Source organism: Pongo abelii, chromosome 19 (genome assembly GCF_028885655.2).
Source record: "Pongo abelii isolate AG06213 chromosome 19, NHGRI_mPonAbe1-v2.0_pri, whole genome shotgun sequence".
Taxonomy (NCBI): domain Eukaryota; kingdom Metazoa; phylum Chordata; class Mammalia; order Primates; family Hominidae; genus Pongo; species Pongo abelii.
This window is the reverse complement of record NC_072004.2, coordinates 56,605,963-56,633,303: the sequence shown is the minus strand read 5'-3', so window position 1 is coordinate 56,633,303 and position 27,341 is coordinate 56,605,963. Positions and strand designations below refer to the sequence as shown.

At 40.7% G+C, this 27,341-nt stretch overlaps 1 protein-coding gene across 3 annotated transcripts in view; it reads left to right on the top strand.

Annotated features, from left to right (window-relative positions):
- GDPD1 (glycerophosphodiester phosphodiesterase domain containing 1) overlaps window positions 1-27,341 on the top strand; it is a 55,975-nt gene that overhangs the window by 12,144 nt on the left and 16,490 nt on the right. For all 3 annotated transcript variants that reach the window (XM_054537030.2, XM_054537031.2, XM_002827317.5), the window contains exons 2-6: window positions 1,903-1,945; window positions 12,797-12,932; window positions 16,585-16,630; window positions 24,875-24,993; window positions 25,501-25,590. In XM_054537030.2, coding sequence (XP_054393005.1) covers window positions 1,903-1,945; window positions 12,797-12,932; window positions 16,585-16,630; window positions 24,875-24,993; window positions 25,501-25,590 — 434 coding nt within the window. The remainder of the gene's footprint in view (window positions 1-1,902; window positions 1,946-12,796; window positions 12,933-16,584; window positions 16,631-24,874; window positions 24,994-25,500; window positions 25,591-27,341) is intronic.

Below are 27,341 nucleotides of genomic sequence, written 5' to 3'. Positions count from 1 at the left end.
TGGACATTATAACAATGAAGATGATGTTAACATGGCAGAAAAAGTGCCCATAGACAACATGATGAAAATATGTGATGAGCTTATTGAAGGACTAGAGCAGGGTGCATTTGTAACAGGACAAGAAATCATGTTCGTTTATAAAATCAAAGAGAGACTTCTAAGACAAAAACTTGTCAGTAAGGCACATGATCTGGAGGAAACATTTTAAAAAGCCATCTAGCAGAATGCCCCCTCACTCCTAGAGGACCCACTTCCTGGTCCTTCAATTACTTCTGACGTTTCTTCTCACTTTAAAAAAAAAATAACAGTGTATGGTAATTTTTTAATCAAAACACAGTGAGACTGGATGCAGTGGCTCACACCCGTAATCCCAGCACTTTGGGAGGCTGAGGTGGGCAGATCACTTGAGGCCAGGAGTTCAAGACCAGCCTGGCCATCACAGCAAAACCCCATCACTACTAAAAGTATAAAAATTAGCCAGGGGTGGTGGCACACACCTGTAATCCCAGCTAGGAGGCTGGGGCACAAGAATCACTTGAACCTTTCAGGTGGAGGTTGCAGTGAGCCAAGATCATGCCACTGCACTTCAGCCTGAGCAACAGAGTGATGATCTGTCTTAAGAAAAAACAAAACAGGCCGGGCGCGGTGGCTCACGCCTGTAATCCCAGCACTTTGGGAGGCCGAGGCGGGTGGATCACGAGGTCAGAAGATGGAGACCATCCTGGCTAACACGGTGAAACCCCGTCTCTACTAAAAAACAAAAAATTAGCCGGGCGTGGTGGTGGGCGCCTGTAGTCCCAGCTACTCGGGAGGCTGAGGCGGGAGAATGGCGTAAACCCGGGAGGCGGAGCTTGCAGTGAGCCGAGATCGTGCCACTGCACTCCAGCCCGGGCGACAGAGCGAGATTCCGTCTCAAAAAAAAAAAAAAAAGAAAGAAAGAAAAAACAAAAACAAAACAATGAGACAGGTGGAGACTGAACACCTGCCTTTTTTGTTGCTGTTTTTAACAACTGATATAGGTATTCTGGTGATGCTACTATGTTACTTAGTTACCCTGAACATATTATTTTTTCATTGCGTTAGTGGTACTTCCTATTTTTTACTGTTACGTACTTATGTATGAATAAGTATAAGAAAATGCTTATCGGTAGCCTATAAATTCAGTCAAGAATGATGGTGATGCCAAACAACCACAGATTGTTCTCATGAATGATGAAGAGAGTGGCTCCTTTGCTTTCTCATGGTTCAGTGTACACAAACTTTGTTTCGTGCATAAAATTATTTAAAATATTGTGTAAAATTATCTTCAAGCTATGTGTATGAGGAGTATATGAAAACTAAATAAATTTTATGTTTAGGCTTGGGTTCTATCCCCAAGATCTCTCATTATATATATGCAGATATTCCAAAATCTAAAGAAGTCAGAAATCCAAAACACTTCCAGGCCCAAGCATTTTGGATAAGAGATACTGAAACTGTACCATTACACTCTTTAAAACACTTGCACACTTTGGGAGGCCGAGATGGACAGATCACGCGGTCAGGAGATCGAGATCATCCTGGCTAACACGGTGAAACCCCGTCTCTACTAAAAATACAAAAAAAAAATTAGCCGGGCGTGGAGGCGGGCGCCTGTAGTCCCAGCTGCTCAGGAGGCTGAGGCAGGAGAATGGTGTGAACTCTAGAGGCGGAGCTTGCAGTCAGCCGAGATCACGCCACTGCACTCCAGCCTGGGTGACAGCAAGACTCCGTCTCAAAAAACAACCAAAAAAACGCTTGTAATGTCTACCCAAAAAAAAAAAAAAAAAAAGAAGTCAGGATTCATTAGGTGTATCTTATTAAAATTAACTTCAGGAAAATTAAAATGTTCAAAATAAGTAAATATAGTTTAAATTTTCACAGGTGCTGGAGAAAATTTGGAGAATACAATGGCAGCCTTTCAGCAGTAAGTATGTAAAAAAGGTAAAAGGTACTCTTTTCTTTTACAGTTTGCAGGCTTTCTTTAAAGTGATGATGATCCACAAAGTGAGGATAGTGTAAGTGTAGCATCAGTTTGTGATAGTTGTTTCTATTTTGTTAAAATTTCTTTTTTTAATTAGTTGGTCAGAAGTGTTACAAAGAGTGTTTGGCTTCTGTATTACTGAAAAAGCAGATGGGAGTTTAGGGTAATCAAAAGATACTATAGTTACAAAGCTGAAAGAAGACATTTGTAACAAGGAATGTACTGTGTATAATGCTAATTAGTCTTGGACAGAAAGAGAAAATGAAACAACTGTTACAGTGACTGCTATTTATGATCAGGATTATGTGTCTTTGTACCCAGTAATTTTTGTACAGAACTGAACCTGCAATCTGGTTTCTTCTTGGAATCCTCAGGAGTGTTGATCTTTTTTTTTTTCAAATAAAATACATTTTTAAATTCCTATATATAGATTATTTCATATAAGTGTCTTTTAGATCACCTCACAGAGAAGCAGCAGGAGAGACAGGAATGAAAACTAATTAATATCTCGTTCTTTGTCTTAGAGTCAGTGATTATCATCAGTCTATGGTAATCATGAGAACATTGTTTTTCCTGAAAAATAAAGCAAAGGATGTGAAAAGTTAAACCCAATGAAAGACATTACCTATCCATAATTAGTAAGGTCCATATTTAGTAAGATAAATATTTTCTTATATAATTTTTGAGCCAATTAATGTATATAATTGGGACAAAGAAATTCGGAGAATTTGACTTCACTTTTTGTTCTGCTTCTCATCATTCAAAGACACCTTAGAGATTATTTTTCCTGTTATTATTAGGTACAAAGCTATTGTTTTTTCATATTCTAGTTTCACCTAAATCCTATCTTCCTTGTATTTGTCATCTCTTACTCTTCTTGTTCTATACTATGATGCCTTTTGTTTATGATCTCAAAAGCCTCTTACGAAAATGTAAAATTTTGGCCGGGCACGGTGGCTCACACCTGTAATCTCAACACTTAGGGAGGCCGAGGTGAGGCAGGTGAATCACCTGAGGTCCAGAATTCAAGACCAGTCTGGCCAATGTGGTGAAACCCCGTCTCTACTAAAAATACAAAAATTAGCTGGGTGTGGTGGCATGCGCCTGTAATCCCAGCTACTCGGGAGTCTGGGGCATGAGAATTGCTTGAACCTGAGAGGCAGAGGTTGCATTGAGCTGAGATTGCACTGGTGCACTCCAGCCTGGGCAATAGAGTGAGACTCTATCTCAAAAAAAAAAAAAAAAAGTAAAATTTTTCCTCCTATCACAGACCATGAAATGGACTATTTTAATTTAAATACTTTATTTATTTTCTGTACTTGGATTACATATCTGGCTAGCTAGCCATAACTAAATATAGATGTATAATTTTATGTGTACAAATTCTACAACCTATACACACACTATCATATATCATTTGTTGCCCATGATGTAGGTGATACATATAACTTGAGAAAAAAACTACTCATAACTTTGAGTGATTTTAGCATTCTTCATGCTTAAGGTACATTATTTTATGTTTTTCTCCATATTTTTTGTTAAATTTTTACCAACCACCATTATTTATGAAATTAAAACACTGGGTTATACAGTAAGTTATTTTAAAGGATGATACATTTGAAAATATCACAATTTTTTCTAACCTTTGAAGATTTTGATCTTAACTTTTTTTGATATTTAAAGGATATCTAATTTAAATGGTTTTTACTTGCTAAATATAACATATTTTTCATCTTGAACAGTTTTTATATAATTTTGTTCAAATAGTAACTACTGAAAAGTACCACAGCCTTCTGTATCATGTGGAAGCTTTCTATAACTTAAAAATTTTTTTTTGGAGATTTTTCTAGTACTTCAGAAGAAGGGAACACCTCTTTCACATGCTATTTTTGTTGTTGTTGTTGTTGTTTGTTTGTTTGAGACAGAGTCTGGAGTGCAATGGCGGGAGTGCAATGGCTGGAGTGCAATGGCGGGATCTCAGCTCACTGCAGTCTCCACCTCCCAGGTTCAAATGATTTCTCTGCCTCAGCTTCCCGAGTATCTGGGATTACAGGTGCCCGCCACCTCTCTCAGCTAGTTTTTAGTTTTATTTATTTATTTTTTTAATAGAGACGAGGTTTTGCTATGCTGGCGAGGCTGATCTCGAACTACTGACCTTAAGTGATCTGCTCACTTTGGCCTCCCAAAGTGCTGGGATTACAGGCGTGAGCCACGGCACCCAACCTTTCATATGCTATTGTTAATGTTTGTTAGATGTATTTATTTGTAAGGCTGCTTATCAACTGACCTAGAAATTTATATAAAACCCCTCTTTTTTTGAGTTTTTCGTTGTTAGTGGTGGTGGTTTGTGTATGTGTGTTACACATTAGTGCCCTTGCTATGAATACATACTTTTTTAAATTGTACTTGAAAAAATTACAAATATTCTACTGTTAACTGCTAGGAAACTTAGAAGGTTTTTTTTGTTTTGTTTTGTTTCATACTTGTTTCATTGAATAACAAGAAAACACTGTTTAAACATACTATTTTGGCCAGTCGCAGTGGCTCGCACCTGTAATCCCAGCACTTTGGGAGGCCAAGGCTGGTAGGTCACTGGAGCTCACAAGTTCAAGACCAGCCTGGGCAGCAGGGTGAAACCCCGTCTCTAGAAAATGCACAAAAAAAATTAATCGGGCGTGGTGGTGCAGCCTGTAGTCACAGCTACTCTGGAGGCCGAGGTGGGAGGATGGCTTGAGCCTGGAAGGTAAAGGTTGCAGTGAGCTGAGATGGCACCACTGTACTCCAGCCTGAGTGACAGAGCCAGACCTTGTCTCAAATTAAATAAATAAAAATAAATAAACATACTATTTTAAAGGTACTATATATTAAATACTAAAGAGTTGTAATATACAATCAGGAAAAGATACATACTATGCTTAAGTATGGTATATTCTTGATAGGATGGGTAGTTGAGGGAGAGATAGTAAAAATAAAATGACCAGCTAAAACTTAGATCTTATTTATGTACATATTTAAATACACATTTCACAAACCATATAAATTTCAAAATGGAGGTGAAGATGAGGAGATATTAATGACAATATAAATAGTTGGTGTGGGAAGCCTGATTAAAATTAACCAGAAAATCAAAAGATATTAAGACTAGAAGAGCTATCATTTGAAGACAAGAAGGAGCTATTTTGAAAATGTAGGGTCAGCTGGGTGTAGTGGCTCACACCTGCAATCCCAGCACTTTGTGGGGCCAAGGCAGGTGGATCACTTGAGATGAGGAGTTCGAGACCAGCTTGGCGAACATGGCGAAACCCCATTTCTACTAAAAATTTAAAAATTAGCTGGGCACAGCCTGGGCAACAGAGCGAGACTCCGTCTTAAAAAAAAAAAAAAAAAAAGGCCGGGCATGGTGGCTCAAGCCTGTAATCCCAGCACTTTGGGAGGCCGAGGTGGGTGGATCACCTGAGGTCGGGAGTTTGAGACCAGACTGACCAACATGGAGAAACCCCATCTCTACTAAAAATACAAAATTAGCTGGGCATGGTAGCGCATGCCTGTAATCCCAGCTACTCGGGAGGCTGAGGCAGGAGAATTGCTTGAACCCAGGAGGCAGAGGTTGCAGTGAGCCGAGATTGTGCCATTGCACTCCAGCCTGGGCAGCAAGAGTGAAACTCCATCTCAAAAAAAAAAAAAAAAAAGAAGTAATTAAAACTGACAAAGAGAAGTAATTATGTCTCACAGTGTATGAAATGTCCTTTAATGTGGTTTATAAGATGCTTTCACAAACGCCATCTCCCTTAGGCTATGAATATGGCTCTTCTATTATTTCTCTTTTTTTTTTTCCGAGACGGAGTCTCACTCTGTTGCCCAGGCTGGAGTGCAGTGGCAAGATCTCGGCTCACTGCAACCTTTGCCTCCCAGGTTCAAGCGATTCTCCTGCCTCAGCCTCCCGAGTAGCTGGGACTACAGGCACATGCCACCATGCCCAGCTAATTTTTTGTACTTGGAGTAGAGACAGAGTTTCACCCTGTTAGCCAAGATGGCCTCGATCTCCTGACCTTGTGATCCGCCTGCCTTGGCCTCCCAAAGTGCTAGGATTACAGGTGTGAGCCACCGTGCCCAGCCTTCTATTATTTCGTTAGGAGCAGGAATCTTTTCTTACTGATTTCAAAATTCTTAATGCCTAACTCAGGCTCTGACATAAATAGACACTCACTAGTTGCTTACTGAATGAAATACGGAATGGGACATTCAGGAATAAAACAGAACGTTAGCAAAAGACTGATGAAGGAGACAGAGCCTCCTTCATAGTAAAGCGTAGAAGCAAAAACTAAGAAATTGTACTATACACATACATACACACAGAGCCACTAAACCCTTGAGTATGTAAGATGTGATTCTCAAGGGCTAATAAAACTAGGTTATTAAACCAGGCTGCCTTAAGAAATACCCGTAGGACAATGTGATCCCTATGGTATTAGCCGGAATGGTAAGGAGAAAGAAGCAAATTGTATTAGCAATAGCTAGAAGTGTAAGTTGGCAGACAGTCAAAGTAATTAATCAGTGACCTGGTTCTCATGATAAATATTTTAGAATATCTAATTAATATGACTATCTATGAAATGGGAATAGTGATACAACCTCAGTGTTGTGAAGAGTAAATGAGATTCAAATAAATTCTTTAACATGGCGCCTATCTTAAGTTGTTATGCATTGTTTCTGTGGAGTTTCTTTCACATTTTCTTTTAGAGCTAGAGTTTTTATTTGTTTTTCTGGAAATGTTGAAACCTTGGCATCTCCAACTTCTTTTTTGTATTTTTATTTTAATTTGTCAACAGCTTGTCAGAAATTCAGCTATAAAATATCCCATATTTTAGTGGAAGTAGGTGCATGTTGTTATTCATGGAAATTTTTGAAGGCAAAAGTGATAAAAAAAATTTTATTTTCTCACTGTGTTCTAGCTATTTACATACCAAATTTGTAGAATAATTTACAAGTTGTCCTAGATACACTTATTATTGTTCTAATTTTTTATCTATTAGTTTGTCAATAACAATAAACATACATAGAAAATATTTTTCAAATAATTCCTAAACATTTCTAAAAATAGCCAGCATTTCGGCTAGAGACAAACTTCAAACTTAGAAAGATTTCTGAGGTAATATGTATAGTTTTTTTTTTTAATTGCCAGCATAGAACACACTGTTTTTTTTTTAACCTCCTCCTCTCCGGCTCAAGCGATCCTCAAACCTCAGCCTCCCTAGTAGCTGGGACTACAGGTGCATGCCTCCATGCCCGGCTAATTTTTCATATTTTTTTGTAGAGACAGGGTTTTGTAGAATGATTCAACCACCTCGGCCTCCCAAAATGCTGAGATTACAGGCCAGAGCAACTGCACCTTTAATTTTACACTTTGGCTGGGTGCAGTGCCTCATGCCTGTAATCCCAGCACTTTGGGAGGCCAAGGCAGGCGGATCATGAGGTCAGGAGTTCGAGACCAGCCTGTCCAATGTGGTGAAACCCTGTCTCTATTAAAAAATACAAAAATTAGTTGGCATGGTGACGCGCACTTGTAGTCCCAGCTACTCAGGAGGCTGAGGCAGGAGTATTGCTTGAACCTGGGGAGCAGAAGTTGCAGTGAGCTGAGATCATGCCACTGCACTCCAGCCTGGGTGACAGAGTGAGACTCTGTGTAAAAAAAAAAAATAAAAAAAAGTTTAAAAATGTTAAATAGAAAAATACATAATAAGGATATAAAGAAAGAAAATATATTTGTACAACTGTAAAATGTTTATGTTTTAAGGTGTTATTACAAAAGAGTCAAAGTTTTTTAAAATTTAAGTTTATAAAGAAGTTACAGTAAGCTAAATAGGTATTTTTTAAATTTTATTATATTTTTAAGAGACAGGGTTTCACTTTGTCTCTTAGGCTGGAGTACAGTGGCATGATCATAGATAAACTCCTGGGCTCAAGCGATCCTCCTGCCTCAGCATCCCAAGTCACTAGAACTACAGAGATGTGCCACTATACCTCCCTAATTTTTAAATTTTTTTTGTAAAGATGAGATCTCTCCATGTTGCCCAGGCTTGTCTCCAACTCCTGACCCTCAAGCAATCCTCCTGGCTCGGCCTCCCAAAGTGTTGGGATTACAGGCATGAGCCACCATGCCAGGTCTATTTTTAAAATAAATTTCATGTTGCCTAAGTATACAGTGTTTATAAGGTCTACAGTACTGTACAGTAATGTCCTATGCCTTCCATTCACTCACCACTCACTCAGTGACACCAAAAGCAACTTCCAGTCCTGCAAGCTCCATTCATGATAGGTGCCCTAATGCAGGTGTACCATTTTTATCTTTTTTATCATATTTTAATTGTACCCTTTCTGTGTTTAGACACATTCACAAGTACTTAACACTGTGTTACATTTGCCTGTAGTATTCAGTACAGTAATGTGCTGTACAGATTTGTAACCACGGAACAATAGGCTATACTCTATAACATAGTTGTATAAATACCATCTAGATTTGTGTAAGTGCACTCTGTGATGTCCGCACAATGACAAAATTGACCATACATTTCTCAGAACATACGCCCATTGTTAAGTGGTGCATGACTTTATAATATTTTTATATTATGTGTTGTAAGAATACAGGAATATACATTTACCCCACATAGGTGATTCACAGATAAAATAAGAATCATGTGAGCTAGTGTATTTATTTATTTATTTATTTTTGAGACAGAGTTTCGCTCTTGTCGCCCAAGCTGGAGTGCAATGGTGCGATCTTGGCTCACTGCAATCTCTGTCTCCCGGGTTCAAGCAATTCTCCTGCCTCAGCCTCCCGAGTAGCTGAGATTACAGGCATGTGCCACTATGCCTGGCTAATTATTTTTATTTTTAGTAGAAACAGGGTTTCATCATGTTAGCCAGGGTGGTCTCGAACTCCTGACCTCAGGTGATCTGCCGCCTTGGCCTCCCAAAGTGCTGAGATTACAGGCATGAGCCCTTGTGCCCAGCCTCTGAGCATCCTTTTAAATACACTAGCTCAGCTGGGTGCCATGGCTCATGCCTGTAATCCCAGCACTTTGGGAGGCCGAGGCGGGTGGATCACCTGAGTTCAGGAGTTCGAGACCACTCTGGCCACATGGTGAAACCTCATCTCTACTAAAAATGCAAAAATTAGCTGGGCGTGGTGGCAGGTGCCTGTAATCCCAGCTACGCGGGAGGCTGAGACAGGAGAATCGCTTGAACCTGGGAGGCAGAGGTTGCAGTGAGCCGAGATTGTGCCACTCCTCTCTAGCCTGGGCAACAAGAGCAAAACTCTGTCTGAAAAAATAAAAATAAAAGGATGCTCAGTGTTTATTAGATTAAATTCCTGCTGTAATTTATTATGTTGAGGTTGAATAAATTGATGTCAATAATATCGTCTTGTAAATAAGAGATAATATCTTCTGGGATTTTTTGTTTGTTTGTTTTTAAGGCAGAGTCTTGCTCTGTCACCCAGGCTGGAGTGCAGTGGCATAATCTTGGCTCACTGCAACCTCCACTTCCTGGGTTCACGAGATTCTTCTGCCTCAGCCTCCCGAGTAGCTGGGATTACAGGCTTGTGCCACCACATCCAGCTAATTTTTGTATTTTTAGTAGAGACAGGGTTTTCCCATGTTGGCCAGGCTGGCCTTGAACTACTGACCTCAGGTGATTCGCCTGCCTTGGCCTCCCAAAGTGCTGGAATTACAGGTGTGAGCCACCATTCCTGGCTAAGAGATATATTCTTAATGGCAGTATATTTGTTTTTCCATTATAAAAGTTTATATTCTAAAAATTCAAACAACTCAAATAATCTATGTGAAGTAAAAAATTGGCCTGCTCACTTTCCTACTCCCATTCCTACTCATCTCCCTTATAAGAGGTAACCCCTGTTATGATTTGGCCTTATATCTTTCTATTATTTTAAAAATTTACACACAAACTTTTTTTACATAAACTTTATTTTACATCAATAGAATCATATGATTGATGCAGAAGTTTTTGCTCCTTAGTTCAGCTAAAACCAGGTTCTTGTCACACGACCAGGAAAGATTAGGCACACAGACACATTCAAAGGTGACGAGAGCAGGAATTTATTAAAAGAAAGCTCTCGGCAAAAAAAGAAGTCCTGCTAACAGGCTCCCACCTCACAGACTGATCACCAGGCCACCACACATGAGCTGAAGCGGCCAGGCCCCTCACCCCTGCATAAGGGACAAATTCCCATGGCTCCACCCCCTCCCTGCAGTGCACACGTGGGCATTATTCAGAAAGAATCCGTCGAGAGGCTGGGCATGGTGGTTCACACCTGTGATCCCAGCACTTTGGGAAGCGGATCACCTGAGGTCAGGAGTTTGAGACCAGCTTGGGCAACATGGTGAAACCCCATCTCTACTCAAAATACAAACATTAGTCAGGCGTGGTGGCAGGTACCTGTAATCTCAGCTACTCGGGAGGCTGAGGTGTGGGAATTGCTTGAACCTGGAAGGCAGAGGTTGCATTGACCCAAGATTATGCCACTGCACTTCAGCCTGGGTGACAGAGTGAGACTCTGTCTAAAAGAAAAAAAAATTAGTCAGGAAAAGGTGGGCAGGCCGGGCACAGTGGCTCACGCCTGTAATCCCAGCATTTTGGGAGGCCGAAGAGGGTGGATCACCTGAGGTCAGGAGTTTGAGACCAGCCTGGCCAACATGGTAAAACCCTGTCTCTACCAAAAATACAAAAATTAGGTGGGCATGGTGGGGCGCCTGTAATCCCAGCTACTTGAGAGGTTGAGGCAGGAGAATCGCTTGAACCTGGGAGGTGGAGGTTGCGGTGAGCCGAGACTGTGCCGTTGCATTCCAGCCTGGGCAACAAGAACGAAACTCAGTACCCACCGACCAAAAAAAAAAAAAAAAAAAAAAAAAGTGAGCGAACAAGGGCAGTTCTCCCTCGGGGTTGCAGTTTTATCCTGGACCAACAGTTCAGTCTTTCAGCCATTAGGTTGTTTTAGGCTTGAAGGTGGGGTTCCACCAGGGATCCTTGGCTGTCTCCTGTCTCCATCATCATACCTATTTTAAAATTCAGATATACCCCAACAATGCTATTCCATGTGAATTCTATATTCTTTGAATGACTACATATTACATACTATGGATTTGGATCATGATTGATAAACACTTAGGTGCCAAATGAGTTGGAATTAATTAAAATTTAAAATATTAATAGATGTTGATAATGAAAACATGGCTCCATTCCCCTCATTTAGAAATATATTAAGTACCTACAATGTGCCCAACACCATAAACATTAGAAAATATGGAACAGACATAGGCCCTTCTGTTAGTGGCGGTGAATCCATAGAGGTCTGCAGCAACCTAAATTCTTGCCTCCTCAGAAGAAAAAAATTGACTGAGGGCTTAAGGCAGAAGGAGAGACCAAGGCAAGTTTTACAGCAAGAGTGAAAGGTTATTAAAAAGCTTTAGAGCAGGAATGGAAAGAAGTAAAGTACATTTGGAAGATGGCCAAGTGGTGACTTCACAGATCAAGTGCCCAGTTTGACCTTTGACTTAGGGTTTTATATGTTAGGATACTTCCGGGGTCTTGCGTCTCTTCTGCCTTGTTTCTTCCCTTGGGAAGGGCTGCCTGCCACTACTTGGGAGGGGCCACATGTGCAGTGTGTTTACTGGAGTTGTACGCATGCTCTCTTGAGGCATTCTTCCCTTACCAGTCGAATGCTCCTAGAAGAGCATTTTGTATTTTAGTAGAGACAGGGTTTCACCATGTTGGCCAGGATAGTTTCAATCTCCTGACCTTGTGATCCACCCGCCTTGGCCTCCCAAAGTGCTGGGATTAGAGGCCTGAGCCACCGCACCTGGCCAATTTTTTTGTATTTTTAGTAGAGATGGGGTTTCACCTTGTCGGCCAGGCTAGTCTCAAACTCCTGACCTGAGGTGATCTGCCTGCTTTTGCCTCCCAAAGTGCTGAGATTACAGGTGTGAGCCACCGTGCCTGGCAAATTTGGATGCTTTTGTTAATTTTTTCTTGCCTAATTGCTAGAGCTTTCAATACTGTGTTAAATCAAAGTAATAAAAGTGGCCAGGTGCAGTGGCTCATGCTTTTAAACCTAGCACTTTGGGAGGCTGAGGCAGGAGGATCACATGAGCCCAGGAGTTCAAGACCAGCTTGAACAACATAACAAGACCCTATCTCTACTAAAAATAAAAAAACTAGCCGGGCAGAGTGGCATCCATTTGTAGTTCCAGCTACTCAGTAGGCTGAGGCAGGAGGATCACTTGAGCCCAGGAGTTTGAGAAGGCAATGAGCCATGATCATGCCATCGCACTCCAGCCTGGGCAACAGAGCAAGACTCTGTCTCAAAAAAATAAAATAAATAAAAATAAAAGCAAGCATCCTTGTCTTGTTATTTAATCCTTTCATTTTATAGAAGTGAAAATGTAGTCCCTGAGAGAAGAATTTACTTGCCCAAAATTATGCAAATTCACAGCAAAGCAGGAATTAATATCAAATCTCTTAACTTCAGATTCAGTATTCTGTCTATTATATTCAGTTGAAGAATTAAGGATAACTGGATATGGAAAGGAGGCAACATGATTCTTTTATTCTCAGTTCACTTAGAATATTTTCATATTAATAAGTCATACTAAGTGATGGTATTAAGGAGATATTTTAGTATTATGGGATTTTGGATTTGTAACTCTGAATTGTTAGATCTGATGCATGTAACCTAAATGTATACTTAAGTGTCAGAATGTCATTCTTTTATTTCTTCAGTGCGGTTAAAATCGGAACTGATATGCTAGAATTGGACTGCCATATCACAAAAGATGAACAAGTTGTAGTGTCACATGATGAGAATCTAAAGAGAGCAACTGGGGTCAATGTAAACATCTCTGATCTCAAATACTGTGTAAGTAAAAATGCATGATAAACTAATATCTAATAGATGTCACGGCCTGTAAGATTTTTTTAAAAATAGTGAATATCAGATATTGCTTCAGTAAAAAATGTCTAATATTATTTAAACACTGATTAAATACTAAACGTCAAAGGAAATTTTAAAAAACTATTTTGAGACCAAGTGTACTGGCTCATGCCTATAACTGCAGCACTTTGGGAGGCTGAGGTGGGAGGATTGTTTGAGGCCAGGAGTTCAAGATCAGGCTAGGCAACATAGCAAGACTCCATCTTCATTAAAATATAGGAAAATTGGCTGGGCACAGTGGCTCACGCCTGTAATCCCAGCACTTTGGGAGGCCGAGGCGGGTGGATCACCCGAGAGGTCAGGAGTTTGAGATCAGCCTGGCCAACATGGTGAAACCCCGTCTCTACTAAAAATAAAAAAATTATCCCAGCGTGGTGGTGCACACCTGTAATCCCAGCTACTCAGGAGGCTGAGGCAGGAGAATCTCTTGAACCCGGGAGGCGAAGGTTGCAGTGAGCTGAGATGGTGCCACTGCACTCTAGCCTGGGCAACAGGGCAAGACTCCATCTCAAAAAAAAAAAAAAGGGAAAATTATTTAGGTGTGGTGGCATACACCTATGGTCCCAGCTACTCAGGAGGCCGAGATGGGAAGATCACTCGATCCCGGGAAGTTGAGGCTGCAGTGGGCCAAGATTGCGCCACTGCACTCCAGCCTGGGTGAAAGAGTGAGATCCTGTCTCAAAAACAAAACGAGGCAGGGTGCGGTGGCTCACGCCTGTAATCCCAGCACTGTGGGAGGCTGAGGTGGGTGGATCACCTGAGGTCAGGAGTTCGAGACCAGCCTGGCCAACATGGTGAAACCCCATCTCTACTAAAAAATACAAAAATTAGCCAGGCATGGTGGTGCCCCTATAATCCCAGCTACTTGGGAGGCTGAGGCAGGAGAATCACTTGAATCTGGGAGGCGGAGGTTGCAGTGAACCAAGATTGCGCCACTGCACTGCAGCCTGGGCAAGAGTGAGACTCTGTCTCAAAAAAAGATCATTATAATGTACATATTCATTATAGTAAATATTCGTGAATGGAAGGAAAAATCATGCATAATGTTACTACCAAAAAAACACTTATGTTAACAGGATTCTACCTTATGTAGAAGGATTCTACCTTTTATGTTTTTTAGATTTGTATTCTCACTGTGCATCATGTATATTGAATTTTAGACACTTTAACATTATAACATGATAATGGCCGGCCTCGGTGGCTCATACCTGTAATCTCAGTACTTTGGGAGGCTGAGGCAGGCAGATCACCAGAGGTCAGGAGTTCGAGACTAGCCTGGCCAACATGGCAAAACTCCGTCTCTACTAAAAATACAAAAATTAGCCAGGCAGACAGATCACCTGAGGTCAGGAGTTCGGGACCACCCTGGCCAACCAACATGGTGAAACCCCATCTCTACTAAAAATACAAAAATTAGCCGGGCATGTTGGCGTGCGCCTGTAATCCCAGCTATTCGGGAGGCTGAGGCAGGAGAATCACTTGAACCCAGGAGGCGTAGGTTGCAGTGACCCGAGATCATGCCATTGCACTCCAGGCTGGTTGAAAAGAGCGAGACTCCGTCTCAAAAAAAAAAGAAACATTATAATAAAAAAAGAAAAAAAGAACAAGGAAACATAAATGATAAACATATTTCCACGCTTTCCATCGCCCAGGCTGGAGTGCAGTGACGTGATCTTGGCTCACTGCAACCTCTGCCTCCCAGGTTCAAGCTATTCTCCTGCTTCAGCCTCCTGAGTAGCTGGGATTACAGGTATGCACCACCATGCCTGGCTAATTTTTGTATTTTTAGTAGAGATGGGGTTTCACCATGTTGGCCAGGCTGGTCTTGAACTCCTGACCTCAGGTGATCCTCCTGCCTTGGCCTCCCAAAGTGCTGGGATTACATGTGTGAGCCACCACGCCCAGCCTTTTCCATGCTTTAAAGAAAATAGACTTTATTTTTTAGAGAAGTTTGGGGTTTACAGCAAAATTGAGTGGAAAATACAGAGTTCCCACCTACCAGCATGGTTACCACACAGACACAGGGTCCCCCATTTTTAACATCTGCACCAGATTGGTACATATATTGACACAATATTATTGCCCGTAGTCCATAGTTTACATTAGGGTTCACTCTTGTACATTCTGTGGTTTTGGACAAATTTATAATGACATGTATCCACAATTATACTATTACACAAAATGGTTCCACTGCTCTAAAAATTCTGTGTTCTGCCTATTCAGTACCCCATTCCCTCATCCTCTGCCAACCACTGATCTTTTTGCTGTTTCCATAGTTTTGTCTTTTCCAGAATGTCATATAGTTGGAATCATACTGTATTTGGCCTTTCAGATTCCATACTTATCTTTCATAAACATTTCAAATGACTATAGTTATTCTACTGTGTGGATATATAGTTATTTTTAACCATTCTTCGATTGTTGGACATTGGATTAGCTCTAAGTTTTCACCATTATAGATAACACTGCACTGAATTTTTTTTTTTGAGACAGAGTTTTGCTCTCGTCACCCAGGCTGGAGTGCAATGGCGCAATCTTGGCTCACTCCAACCTCCGCCTCCCAGGTTCAAGCAATTCTCCTGCCTCAGCCCCCGCAAGTAGCTGGGATTACAAGCATGCGCCACCACACCTGGCTAATTTTTTGTATTTAGTAGAGACAGGGTTTCACCATGTTGGTCAAGCTGGTCTCAAACTCCTGGCCTCAGGTGATATGCCTGCCTCAGCCTCCCAAAGTGCTGGGATTATAGGGGTGAGCCACTGCGCCCGGCCCGCACTGAACAGCTTTATGCATAAAGATAAAGCTTTCTCTATCTTTAGCTTTTTGTATAGTTATTTATAAAGATATATAAATATTTGTATTTATAAAAGTTATTTATATAGTGTTTTCTCTATTTTAAGATTATTTCTCTAAATATGCTCCCAGAAGGGAAATTATTGGGTAAAAGAACATTTGCCAGCTGGGTGCGGTGGTTCATGCCTGTAGTCCCAGTGCTTTTGGAGGCTGAGGCCTCCCAAAAGAAGGCCTCCCAAAAGGATGGATCCTTCTGCGGATCCACTGAGCTCAGATGATCAAGGCTACAGTGAGGTGTAATTGTGCTACTGCACTCCAGCCCAGGCAATAGAGTGATACCCTGTCTCAAAAATAAAATAAAATAAAATAAAATAAAAATAATATTTACTAGTACTGAGCATAATTATACCAAAATTTGCTAATTAAATTTCAATTAACATTTCATTAATTATTAATTAGTTTAAAGATTTATTAATTGTTAGTTATTTTTCTTTTGTTTTCATTGAATTGTGTATTTCTGACATTTTTCTACTGAAATCTTTGTATATTATTGTGAAAAGGTCTATATTAAAGAGTACAGATATATTTTTTGTAGATGGCATAAGTAAGTAATATGGTTAATTTGCTGTTAGGGATGTTCTGCTAAAGGGTGCCTATGTAAACATGTTTTGTAGTGTTTTAGTCTTCTATATGTTGAAGAAGCATATCTTTGTGTCTTAATGTAACACATTAAAATCTTATTATTTTTTGAGAGTTAACTTTTTTTTCAACCATATCTTTTTAAAGGAGCTCCCACCTTACCTTGGCAAACTGGATGTCTCATTTCAAAGAGGTAATATTTTTTGTTTGTAGCTTAAACATTTGTGTTGAGAAGCATATGTGTGTTTTTTTGTCAGAAGAAGTTCTTACTAAAAGTAACTGACCTCTAAGCTTGTTCCCTCAGGCCTACAAATCTGAAGCCTTGAAAATTATCTGACGTGAAATTATCAGGTCCAAAGAGTTAACTGATTCATTCTGCTTAAATTCACATACAGTTAACTTAAACCTGAACACTGATTGCAAGAAACATTTCACTTCTAAAGCTTCAAATTCTAGAATACTGCCGCAACTTATATTAGTCATCCATCAAAAAATATAATAAAAAATAAATGAAAAGGGCTGGGCACGGTGGCTTACGACTGTAATCCCAGCACTTTGGGAGGCTGAGGCGGGCAGATCACTTTAGGTCAGGAGTTTGAGACCAGCCTAGCCAACATGGCAAAACCCCGTCTCCACTAAAAATACAAAAAATATTAGCTAGGCATGGTAATGCGCACCTGTAATCCCAGCTCCATGGGAGGCTGAGGCTGGAGAATAGCTTGAACCTGGGAGGTGGAGGTTGCATTGAGCCGAGATTGTGCCATTGCACTCCAGCCTGGGCAACAAGAGCGAAACTCTGTCTCAAAAAAAATAATAATGAAAATAAAGTAAATAAATAAATAAATAAATAAGTGAAAAGACATGGAAAGGACCCCTTTCAAATCCTTTCTGGTTCCATAATATTTAGTTCTGTCTTTTAGCTGCTCCATATTTTAAATGATTAAACAGACTTCTGTCATTCAAATAAAACATTTCCTAGTCATCTTCAGTTAGCTGTTTTCTTCTGAGGGAACATTTCTCACAAAGAAACATGTCCCTTGACCCAACTTGTTAGTTACTGCAGATGTTAGAATGGAAAATATACCACCTTAAGGTATGTGCTGAACAGATATAGGCTCCCTCATTGTCACATGTCAGCCTCACATTTTTGAATGATTCAAATGTATAACTCAATAAAACCATAAGATGTTACATATAATGAATCTTTGTATGATTTGCATATAGTTGAAACCTTGGTTAAATGTCAGCTCCATTTATATTAATTTTTTAAAAGAACTATAACTGCTCCGTGAACTAGATTTTGAATTGGCCAAGCCAGGTGTGGTGACATACACCTCTAGTCCCAGCTACTTGGGAGACTGAGTTGGGAGGCTCATTTGAGCCCAAGAGTTGGAGTCTAGCTTGGGCTACATAGCAAGACCCTGTCTCTTAAAAAAAAAAAAAAAAAAATTGACCACTGATAGGGGAATTTTTGAAAATGAAATAAAAATCAGAAAAAATTTAACATTAACTATTTCTAAGGGATATTTAAACCTCAGATGTGTTTGATTTCAATTTCCAGGTAAGTTGAAGTTGTTGGTTTGAGGAAACTTTTCTTCATTCTTGTAATTTATAGGATTATACTTGCCAAGCTATTATAATATTTGTGTCAATTTTGGACTTGTGAAAGTTAAGAAAATTTCAGAAATGAAGTTTTTCCTATTTTTCCCTTTTGTAGAGCAAAGCCAAAGAAAGCCCCATAAAAATTTAAAAATCCAGCAGATGTGGTGGCTCACACCTATAATCTCAGCACTTTGAGAGGCCAAGGCGGGAGGGTTGCTTGAGACCAACAGGCTGAAACCAGCCTGGGCAACATAGCAAGACCCCGTCTCTAAAAAAAATGTTAGCCAGTCATGGTGGCATATGCCTATAGTCCCAGCTATTTAAGAGACTTGAGGTGGGAGGATCCCTTGAGCCCAGGAGTTCAAGGCTACAGTGAGCTATGCTCACACCACTATGCTCCAGCTTGGGTGACAGAGTGAGACCTTGTCTCAAAAAAAAAAAAAAAAAAAAAAAAAAATCCTTTGAGGAAAAAAAAAGTTTTATTTTTTTTCCTGGTTTTGTATGTCCCTCAGAAAGTCATGAAACTGTTTTTTCTTTCTTTTGAGGCAGAGTCTTGCTCTGTTGCCCAGGCTGGAGTGAAGCAGCTCAATCTCAGCTCACTGCAACCTCCACCTCCTGGGTTCAAGGGATTCTCATACCTCAGCCACCTGAATAGCTGGGATTACAGGTGCCTGCCACCACACCTGGCTAATTTTTGTATTTTTAGTAGAGACGAGGTTTCACCACATTGGCCAGGCTGGTCTTGAATTCCCGGCCTCAATTGATTTACCTGATACCCCTTGCCCTCCCAAAATGCTAGGATTACAAGCATGAGCCACCACACCCAGCCAATTTTTGAATGTGAAGAGACCTTTGAGACTGTCTAATCTTGTCTTCTGTTATAGACAAGGAAATTGAAGTCTAAAGATGCAAATTAGCTTAATTAAGTTCATATAACAAGGAAATAACAATGCTAGAACTTGAACTAGGTCTCTATCTTAGAAGACCAGTGTTCAGCTGTACCATACCGCCTCTCCATTGGGACACTATTCCCAAATGTTGTATTAAGAACAATGCTGTGGGTCCGGTGCAGTGGCTCACGCCTGTAATCCCAACACTTTGGGAGGCCGAGGCAGGTGGATCACCTGAGGTTAGGAGTTTGAGACCAGCCTGGCCAACTTGGTGAAACCCTGTTTCTACTAAAAATACAAAAATTAGCTGGGCATGGTGACTTGCGCCTGTAATCCCAGCTACTTGGGAGGCTGAGGCAGGAGAATCACTTGAACCCGGGAGGTGGAGATTGCAGTGAGCTGAGATCACGCCATTGTACTCCAGCCTGGACAACAAGAGCAAGACTGTGTCTCAAAAAAAAAAGGAACAATGCTGTGGAAAAAAAAAAAGAACAATGCTGTGTACCGTCAAGTTTCAGACATCTGAAAGAAATAATAATAAGCTTTCATTTTATATTGCATTCATCTCATATCATAATTGACTTTCAGACTGATCCTCAAATGTGAAATTGACTGCATTTGGAACAGACTAATAAACTGTGTGTAAAAACTTGACTCAGAACAATGGCAGTGGCTCACATTTGTAATCCCAGCACTTTGGGAGGCTAAGGCAGGAGGATCACTTGATCCCAGGGGTTCGAGACCAGCCTGGGCCACATACAGAGACTCCATCTTTACAAAAATAATAAAAATAATATTAGCCAGGCATGGTGGTATGCACCTGTGGGCCTAGCTAGGGAGGCTGAGGTGGGGGGATTGCTGATCCCAGGAGGTTGAGGCTGCAGTGAGCCATGATTGTGTCACTGCACAAAGTGAGACTCGGTCTCAAAAAAAAAAAAAAGAGAAAAGAAAAGAAAACAAGAAACTTGACTCAGATTAGTCAAAAAGTGGTTCCATTTTTTCTATCCTATTCCCTTGCATAGAATTCTTGCTTACCAGGCCGGGCACAGTGGCTCACACCTGTAATCCCAGCACTTTGGGAGGCCGAGGCAGGTGGATCACTTGAGGTTAGGAGTTTGAGACCAGCTTGGCCAACATGGCGAAACCCTGTCTGTACTAAAAATACAAAAATTTTTAAATTTTTATTATTATTTTTTGAGATGAGCTTTTGCTTCTGTTGCCCAGTGGCACAATCGCAGCTCACTGCAACCTCTGCCTCCCAGGTTCAAGCAATCCTCCTGCCTTGGCCTCCTGTGTAGCTGGGATTACAGGTGCCCGCCACCACTCCCAACTAATTTTTGTATTTTTAGTAGAGACGAGGTTTCACCACGTTGGCCAGGCTGGTCTTGAATTCCTGACCTCAGGTGATCCGCCCACATCAGCGTCCCAAAGGGCTGGGATTAGTCATGAGCCACCATGCCTGGCCGAAATACAAAAATTAGCCAGGTGTGTGGTGCACACCTGTAGCCCCAGTTACTCGGGAGGCTGAGGCTGGAGAATCACTTGAACCCGGGAGGCAGAGGTTGCAGTGAGCTGAGATCATGCCACTGCACTCCAACCTGGGCAACAGAGGGAGACTGTCTCAAAAAAAAAAAAAAAAAAAAAATACGCTGAATTGGCCTGGTGCGGTGGCTCACACCTGTAATCCTTACACTTTGGGAGGTCGAGGCAGGAAGATCACCTGAGGTCAGGAGCTCGAGACCAGCCTGGCCAACATGGTGAAACCCCATCTCTACTAAAAATACAAAAACTAGCTGGACATGGTGGCGTGCGCCTGTTATCCCAGCTACTTCTGAGGCAGGAGAATCGCTTAAACCCGGGAGGTGGAGATTGCAGTGAGCCGAGATCATGCCGCTGCACTTCAGCCTGGGCAACAGATGGAGACTTTGTCTCAAACAAAAAAAAAAAAGTGTTAACCAAACGGTTTGTTATTATCTATCCTGATTATTTGAAGGTAACCTTTTTTTTTTTTTCATGGAAAACACAAAATTTGGATAATCTAGAGTAGACTATAATTATCATTTTAAAGTTCCCCAAATAGTGAAAACTATTTAAACAGTGGCCCCTGACTTGCATAGGGGCCACTATTCCATCAACCAACACATCCCATGGGATACTCCTTGTCTATCTTTCCTATTTCCTGTTATTTTCCTCTTTTCTTTTTGTAGTCCACCACTTCCTAGCTGGTTATCTTCTGCCTAGAAAAATACTGGGGCAAACTTCTCTTTTTCCAAATGTTTTTCTACATTCTAAACTGGTGGAGGCATCTAATTTATGTATTATTATTTTTAAGTAGAGATCGGGTCTCGCTATGTTGGTCAGATTAGTCTTGAATTCCTGGCCTCAAGCAATCTTCCTGCCTCAGCCTTCCAAAGTGCTGAGATTACAGGATTGAGCCACTGCACCCGGCCTAATATGTGTATCTTTACATCACTATAGCACTTTTTTTTCTCAGCACACATTTTAGTTTTCTCATTCCCTCGCTGTTAGATAGAATATTCTTATGTGTTTTTTTGCTGTTCCAAAGTTAGTTTCATCTGTTTGATCTTTTTATAAACTGATTATTACATGCATGTTACTTGACTGCTACATTAATTTTTTAATTTGCCTGCACCGTGACAAAAAGTCAGTCTTCCTTATGAGCTTCAAGCGTGAAGTCCCAGAGAAAGACACTGATTGGCCCAGCTTGGGTCATGTGGCCATCCTGAAGAAAAGAAATGGGCTATTATGATCATATGCCCAACCCCGAGGGTGAATGGGCAGTGGGTACTGTGATGCAGCCCTATCAGAACAATGTGAGATAAGGAGATACAATGTGAAATACAGGTTTCCAAAGGAAGGAAGAATGTTGGATAGGTAAAAACATGGTGGCTAATGCCTATAATCCCAGCATTCAAGGAGGCCAAGGTGAGAGGATCCCTTGAGGCCAGGAATTCAAGGCCAACCTGGCCAACAAAGAAAGACTTCATCTCTACTTTAAAAAAAAAAAAAAAAAAGGCCAGGTGTAGTGGCTCACGCCTGTAATCCCAGCACTTTGGGAGGCTGAGGCAGGCGGATCACCTGAGATTGGCAGTTCAAGACCAGCCTGACCAACACGGAGAAACCCCGTCTCTACTAAAAATACAAAATTAGCCAGGCGTGGTGGCAGATGCCTGTAATCCCAGCTACTCTGGAGACTGAGGCAGGAAAATCGCTTGAACCCGGGAGGCGGAGGTTGCAGTGAGCCGAGATGGCACTGCTGCACTGCAGCCTGGGTGACAGAGCGAGACTCTGTCTCAAAAAAAAAAAAAAAAAAAAAGACCCGGGCGTGGTGGCACATGCCTCTAGCTATTTGGAGGCTGAGGCAGGAGGATCACTGGAGCTGAGGAGTTCAAGGCTGCTGTGAGCTATGGTCATGCCACTGCACTCCAGCCTGGGTGACAGATTGAGACCCTGTCTCAAAATATATATACATATATTTAAAAGCTATCTACTATAAACATAATTTTTAGAGTTTAATTATGTAGCCTATGATAAGTTTAAACTCTTTCAGTTATAAGTGTTAGATACACATCTCAAGATACCTTAAGAAAAAAATTAAAAAATGAATGTATTGGTTTTCATAATTAGAAAGTCCAGGGGTTATATGCCCTCAGACATGACTGATTCCAGTTGCTCAAGCAGTAATTGGTCTCTCTCTGTCTCCGTTTCTTGCTTCTGCTTTCATTTGTGTTAGCTTTGCTTTTAGGGACACCCTTTCCACAGAGATGAACTCTTGGCAGCTTGTACATGATCCATTCAGCAAAGGATTTCAAGAGGCCTTCTCTCCCAGTGTCCATATTGTTATGCTTAACAGGTTAGACTGGTCATATATTTAGTCTGTGGTCAGAGAGGCAGAGCCAATGATTGACAGTCCCATCAGAGTAACCCAGAGCCCCATCAGAATTACAAGAAGTATAGTAACAGACTTTTCCTTTCTTTCCCCTTTAATGTACATGCTGCTGTTCACACAGGTTCTAATTATAAATAATTTAATTTTCTGACATGGATTTCATTTACTTTTTGATAATGCATCTTTGTTTTGATTGCCATATAATAAGATGGAATAAAGGATTTTCACCATTTTGTTATTTGCAGATTAGGGGAATTGAAGTTTCAGATGGGAGCAGAACAATTTTTACAATAGTTATATAGTATGTATAGTAAATTATATAAATGATTAGAGTAAGTAGAGTCAAAAGGGACTAGAGAGCCAGGTGTGGTGGCTCACACCTGTAATCCCAGCACTTAGGGAGGCTGAGGCAGGAGGTTTGCTTGAGATCAGGAGTTCAAGACCAGCCTGGGCAAAATACAGTGAGACCCTGTCTCTACAAAAAATAAAATAAACAATAGGCCGGGCACAGTGGCTCACGCTTGTAATCCCAGCACTTTGGGAGGCCGAGGCTGGTGGGTCACCAGAGGCCAGGAGTTTGAGACCATCCTGGCCAACATGGTGAAACCCCGCCTCTACTAAAAATACAAAAAATTAGCCGGGTGTGGTGCCGGGCACCTGTAATCCCAGCTACTCAGGAAGCTGAAGCAGGAGAATTGCTCGAACCTGGGAGGCAGAGGTTGCAGTGAGCCGAGATCGCACCATCGCACTCCAGCCTGGGCAACAAGAGCGAAACTCCATCTCAAAAAAAAAAAAAATATATGTGTATATATATATATATATATATATATATATATGTGTGTGTGTGTGTGTGTGTGTGGTGGTGCATGCCTGTAGTCCCAGAGGATTGCTGGAGTGTGGGAGGCTGCAGTGAGCCATCATCATGCTACTGCACTCCAGCCTTGGCTATGAGCAAGATCCTGTCTCAAAAAAACAACAAAAAAGGGGCCGGGTACATGGTTCATGCCTGTAATCCCAGCACTTCGGGAGGCCAAGGCGGGCAGATCACTTGAGCTCAGGATTTTGAGACCAGCCTGGCCAAATGTAAAACCCCATCTCTACAAAAACTACAAAAAAATTAGGTGAGCGTGGTGGTGCTCCTGTAGTTCCAGCTACTCAGGAGGCCAAGGTGGGAGGATCACTTGAGCCGAGATCGTGTCACTGCACTCCAGTCTGGATGACAGAGTGAGACCCTGTCTCAAACAAACAAACAAACAAACAAAAAAGAGACTAGAGAAAGACTAAAGAAAATAATCCTCAGCAAATATAAAGAACAATTAAAGTCCCCTTCTAATTTTTTCATTACTTGAATTTTCTTTGAATAACTGCATTCATATAATTCTTCAACACATTACTGATTTAGTGTATACTTCCCTTGCCTGAATGTTATTTTTAATCTCTGAAAAAGTCAATGATGATATAGCAAAACTTTAGAAACAATCTCAGTATCTACTAGTAGGGAAATGGTTAAATTAAAATAAATTATTGTATAGCTACTCAATGGAGTATTTTGACATCTTTTAAAAAATTATGATAGAATCAGATCGGTGGATGTATCAATGTCAGTATCATGGTTGTGATATTGTACTATAGATTTGCAAGAAGGTTACCACTGGGAAATCTGGGTAAAGGGTACATGAACTCTATTATTTCTTACAATTGATTGTGAATGTGTAGTTATCTCAAAATAAAAAAATTAAATCATAATCATAAGCACAGTAAATCAACAGGAAAATATTTATTTTTATGTGAAAATATCAAGTTAAAATCTGTAGCACATCATATTATTACTATATTAAATCATGCATAGGAAAAAAGAGTAGAGAAAGTACACCAAATGGTCATAGCGTTTATATCTAAGTTGTTGATTTTTTTCTTCTCTATACTTTTCCTTATTTTATAAATGTCCTTTAATGAATATATACGATACCTTCTCTAGTCATCAAAAAGTAAAACTTATATTTAAAAAATACATTTAAAAATCTTGCTTTCTCAGCATGCCAGTGTGAAGGAAAAGATAACCGAATTCCATTACTGAAGGAAGTTTTTGAGGCCTTTCCTAACACTCCCATTAACATCGATATCAAAGTCAACAACAATGTGCTGATTAAGAAGGTACTCAAGGCATTGCCTCCTCTGGGTGTGTTGCATCCTATTTCACAAACTAAATAAGGTTAGAGTCAGTGACTGCATAGATTGATAATGCTCAAGGAAATGTGATACCCTAGGGATCAGCATTGTTTTGAATAATGCCTTAGTAGAAGAGATCATTTTACTGTAGGAGAGAGCCTATTTTCAGAGACAGTTGGCATGTCATGGATAAAATAAGGTTGTATGAACCAGTCATTCTGGCATTTATATAATTATCTTTTAGTTTAACTTGTTTCATTCGTGGTTAGTTTATGTCAAATTACTAAATAACTCTATTCTGTTAAATAAATTATATGATATAATGTGAATAAATTTTGCATTTTATAAAATATTCTAAATTTACATATTGATTCTTCCAAAAGTTATGCTGTTCATTGACAGATAGTCAATTCTAATTCATTTTTTAAGTGAAATGTTGTTAGTGGATTTGCAAATAGGCACATGCATAAAATTTTGGATTTTCACACGTAGGTTTCAGAGTTGGTGAAGCGGTATAATCGAGAACACTTAACAGTGTGGGGTAATGCCAATTATGAAATTGTAGAAAAGTGCTACAAAGAGGTAAGCTTCAAAAATGATACAGAATTATCTATCTTTGTTGTTGTTTTGTATCTATAAATGATATTATAGTAATAATTTTTTTTCTTTTTCTTATTTTTAGAGATAGGGTCTCACCCTGTCACCCAGGCTGGAGTGCAGTGGTGCAATCATAGCTCACTGCAGCCTTAAACTCCTGGGCTCAAGTGATCCTCCTGCCTCAGCCTCCCAAGCAGCTGGGACTACAGGCACACACCACTGCACCCAGCTAATTTTTAAATCTTTAGTAGAGATGAGGTCTCACTATGTTGCCCACTCTGGTCTCAAACTCTTGGACTCAAGCAATCCTCCTGCCTTGGCCTCCCAAAGTGCTGGGATTACAGGTGTGAGCCATTGTGCCCGGCCCTTATTACAGTAATAATTTTTAAAACTTATCTTATTTCAGGCCGGGCGCAGTGGCTCATGCCTGTAATCCCAGTACTTTGGGAGGCCAAGGTGGGTGGATCACAAGGTCGGGAGTTTGAGACCAACCTGGCCAATATAGTGAAACCCTGTCTCTATGAAAATACAAAAATTAGCTGGGCGTGGTGGCACATGCCTGTAATCCCAGCTACTCAGGAGGCTGAGGCAGAAGAAATGCTTGAACCCGGGAAGAAATGTTGCAGTGAGCCGAGATCATGCCAGTGCACTCCAGTCTGGGCAACAGAGCTAGACTCTGTCTCAAAAAAAACAAATACTTATCTTATTTCATAGCCTTCATACACAGGTAGATGGTACTGGGTGGAAGCCACTAGCCAGAAGTTTAATATAGTAGAGATAATGGATTTGAACCTAGCAATATAAGGTCAATGCAGTTGAACTGGTTCAAGGAATTATTATTTTCACATGCTAATGTTAGTTGCTTACCAATATTTCATTATGTGTATTAAAGGAAAAAATATAGTTTCTATCTTTTAATCACTATCTTGTGTTAGGTAATTAAATTTTTTGTGTGTAATTTTGAGTTAAATTATTTAGCTGGGCATGGTGACTCATGCCTGTAATCCCAGCACTTTGGGAGGCCAAAGTGGGAGGATTGCTTGAGCTCAGGAGTTTGAGACCAGCCTGGACAACATAGTGAGACCCCCTTTCTATTATTATTATTATTAATTATTTTTAATTTTCTTTTGCCTGTAACACAGCCCTTAGGAGATCCTGAGAACATGTGCCTATTTTTTTTTTTTAAGAAAGAAATTATTTAAGGGGTGAAGATTGCTTGAGGCCAGGAATTTGAGACCAGCCTGGGCAACATAGTAAGACTTCCAACTCTATTAAAAAAAAAAAAAAATGCTGGGCACAGTGGCTCACCACTGTAATCCCAGCATTTTGGGAGGCCGAGGTGGGCGGATCACCTGAGGTCAGGAGTTCAAGACCAGCCTGGCGAACATGGCAAAACCCCGTCTCTATTAAAAATACAAAAAATAGAGGCCAGGCGCGGTGGCTCACGCCTGTAATCCCAGCACTTTGGGAGGCCGAGGTGGGCGGATCACGAGGTCAGGAGATTGAGACCATCTTGGCTAACGCGGTGAAACCTGTCTCTACTAAAAATACAAAAAATTAGCCAGGCATAGTGGCGGGCGCCTGTAGTCCCAGCTACTCGGGAGGCTGAGGCAGGAGAATGGCGTGAACCCAGGAGGCAGAGCTTGCAGTGAGCCAAGATCGCGCCACTGCACTCCAGCCTGGGTGACAGAGCAAGACTCTGTCTCAAAAAAAAAAAAAATACAAAAAATAGCCAG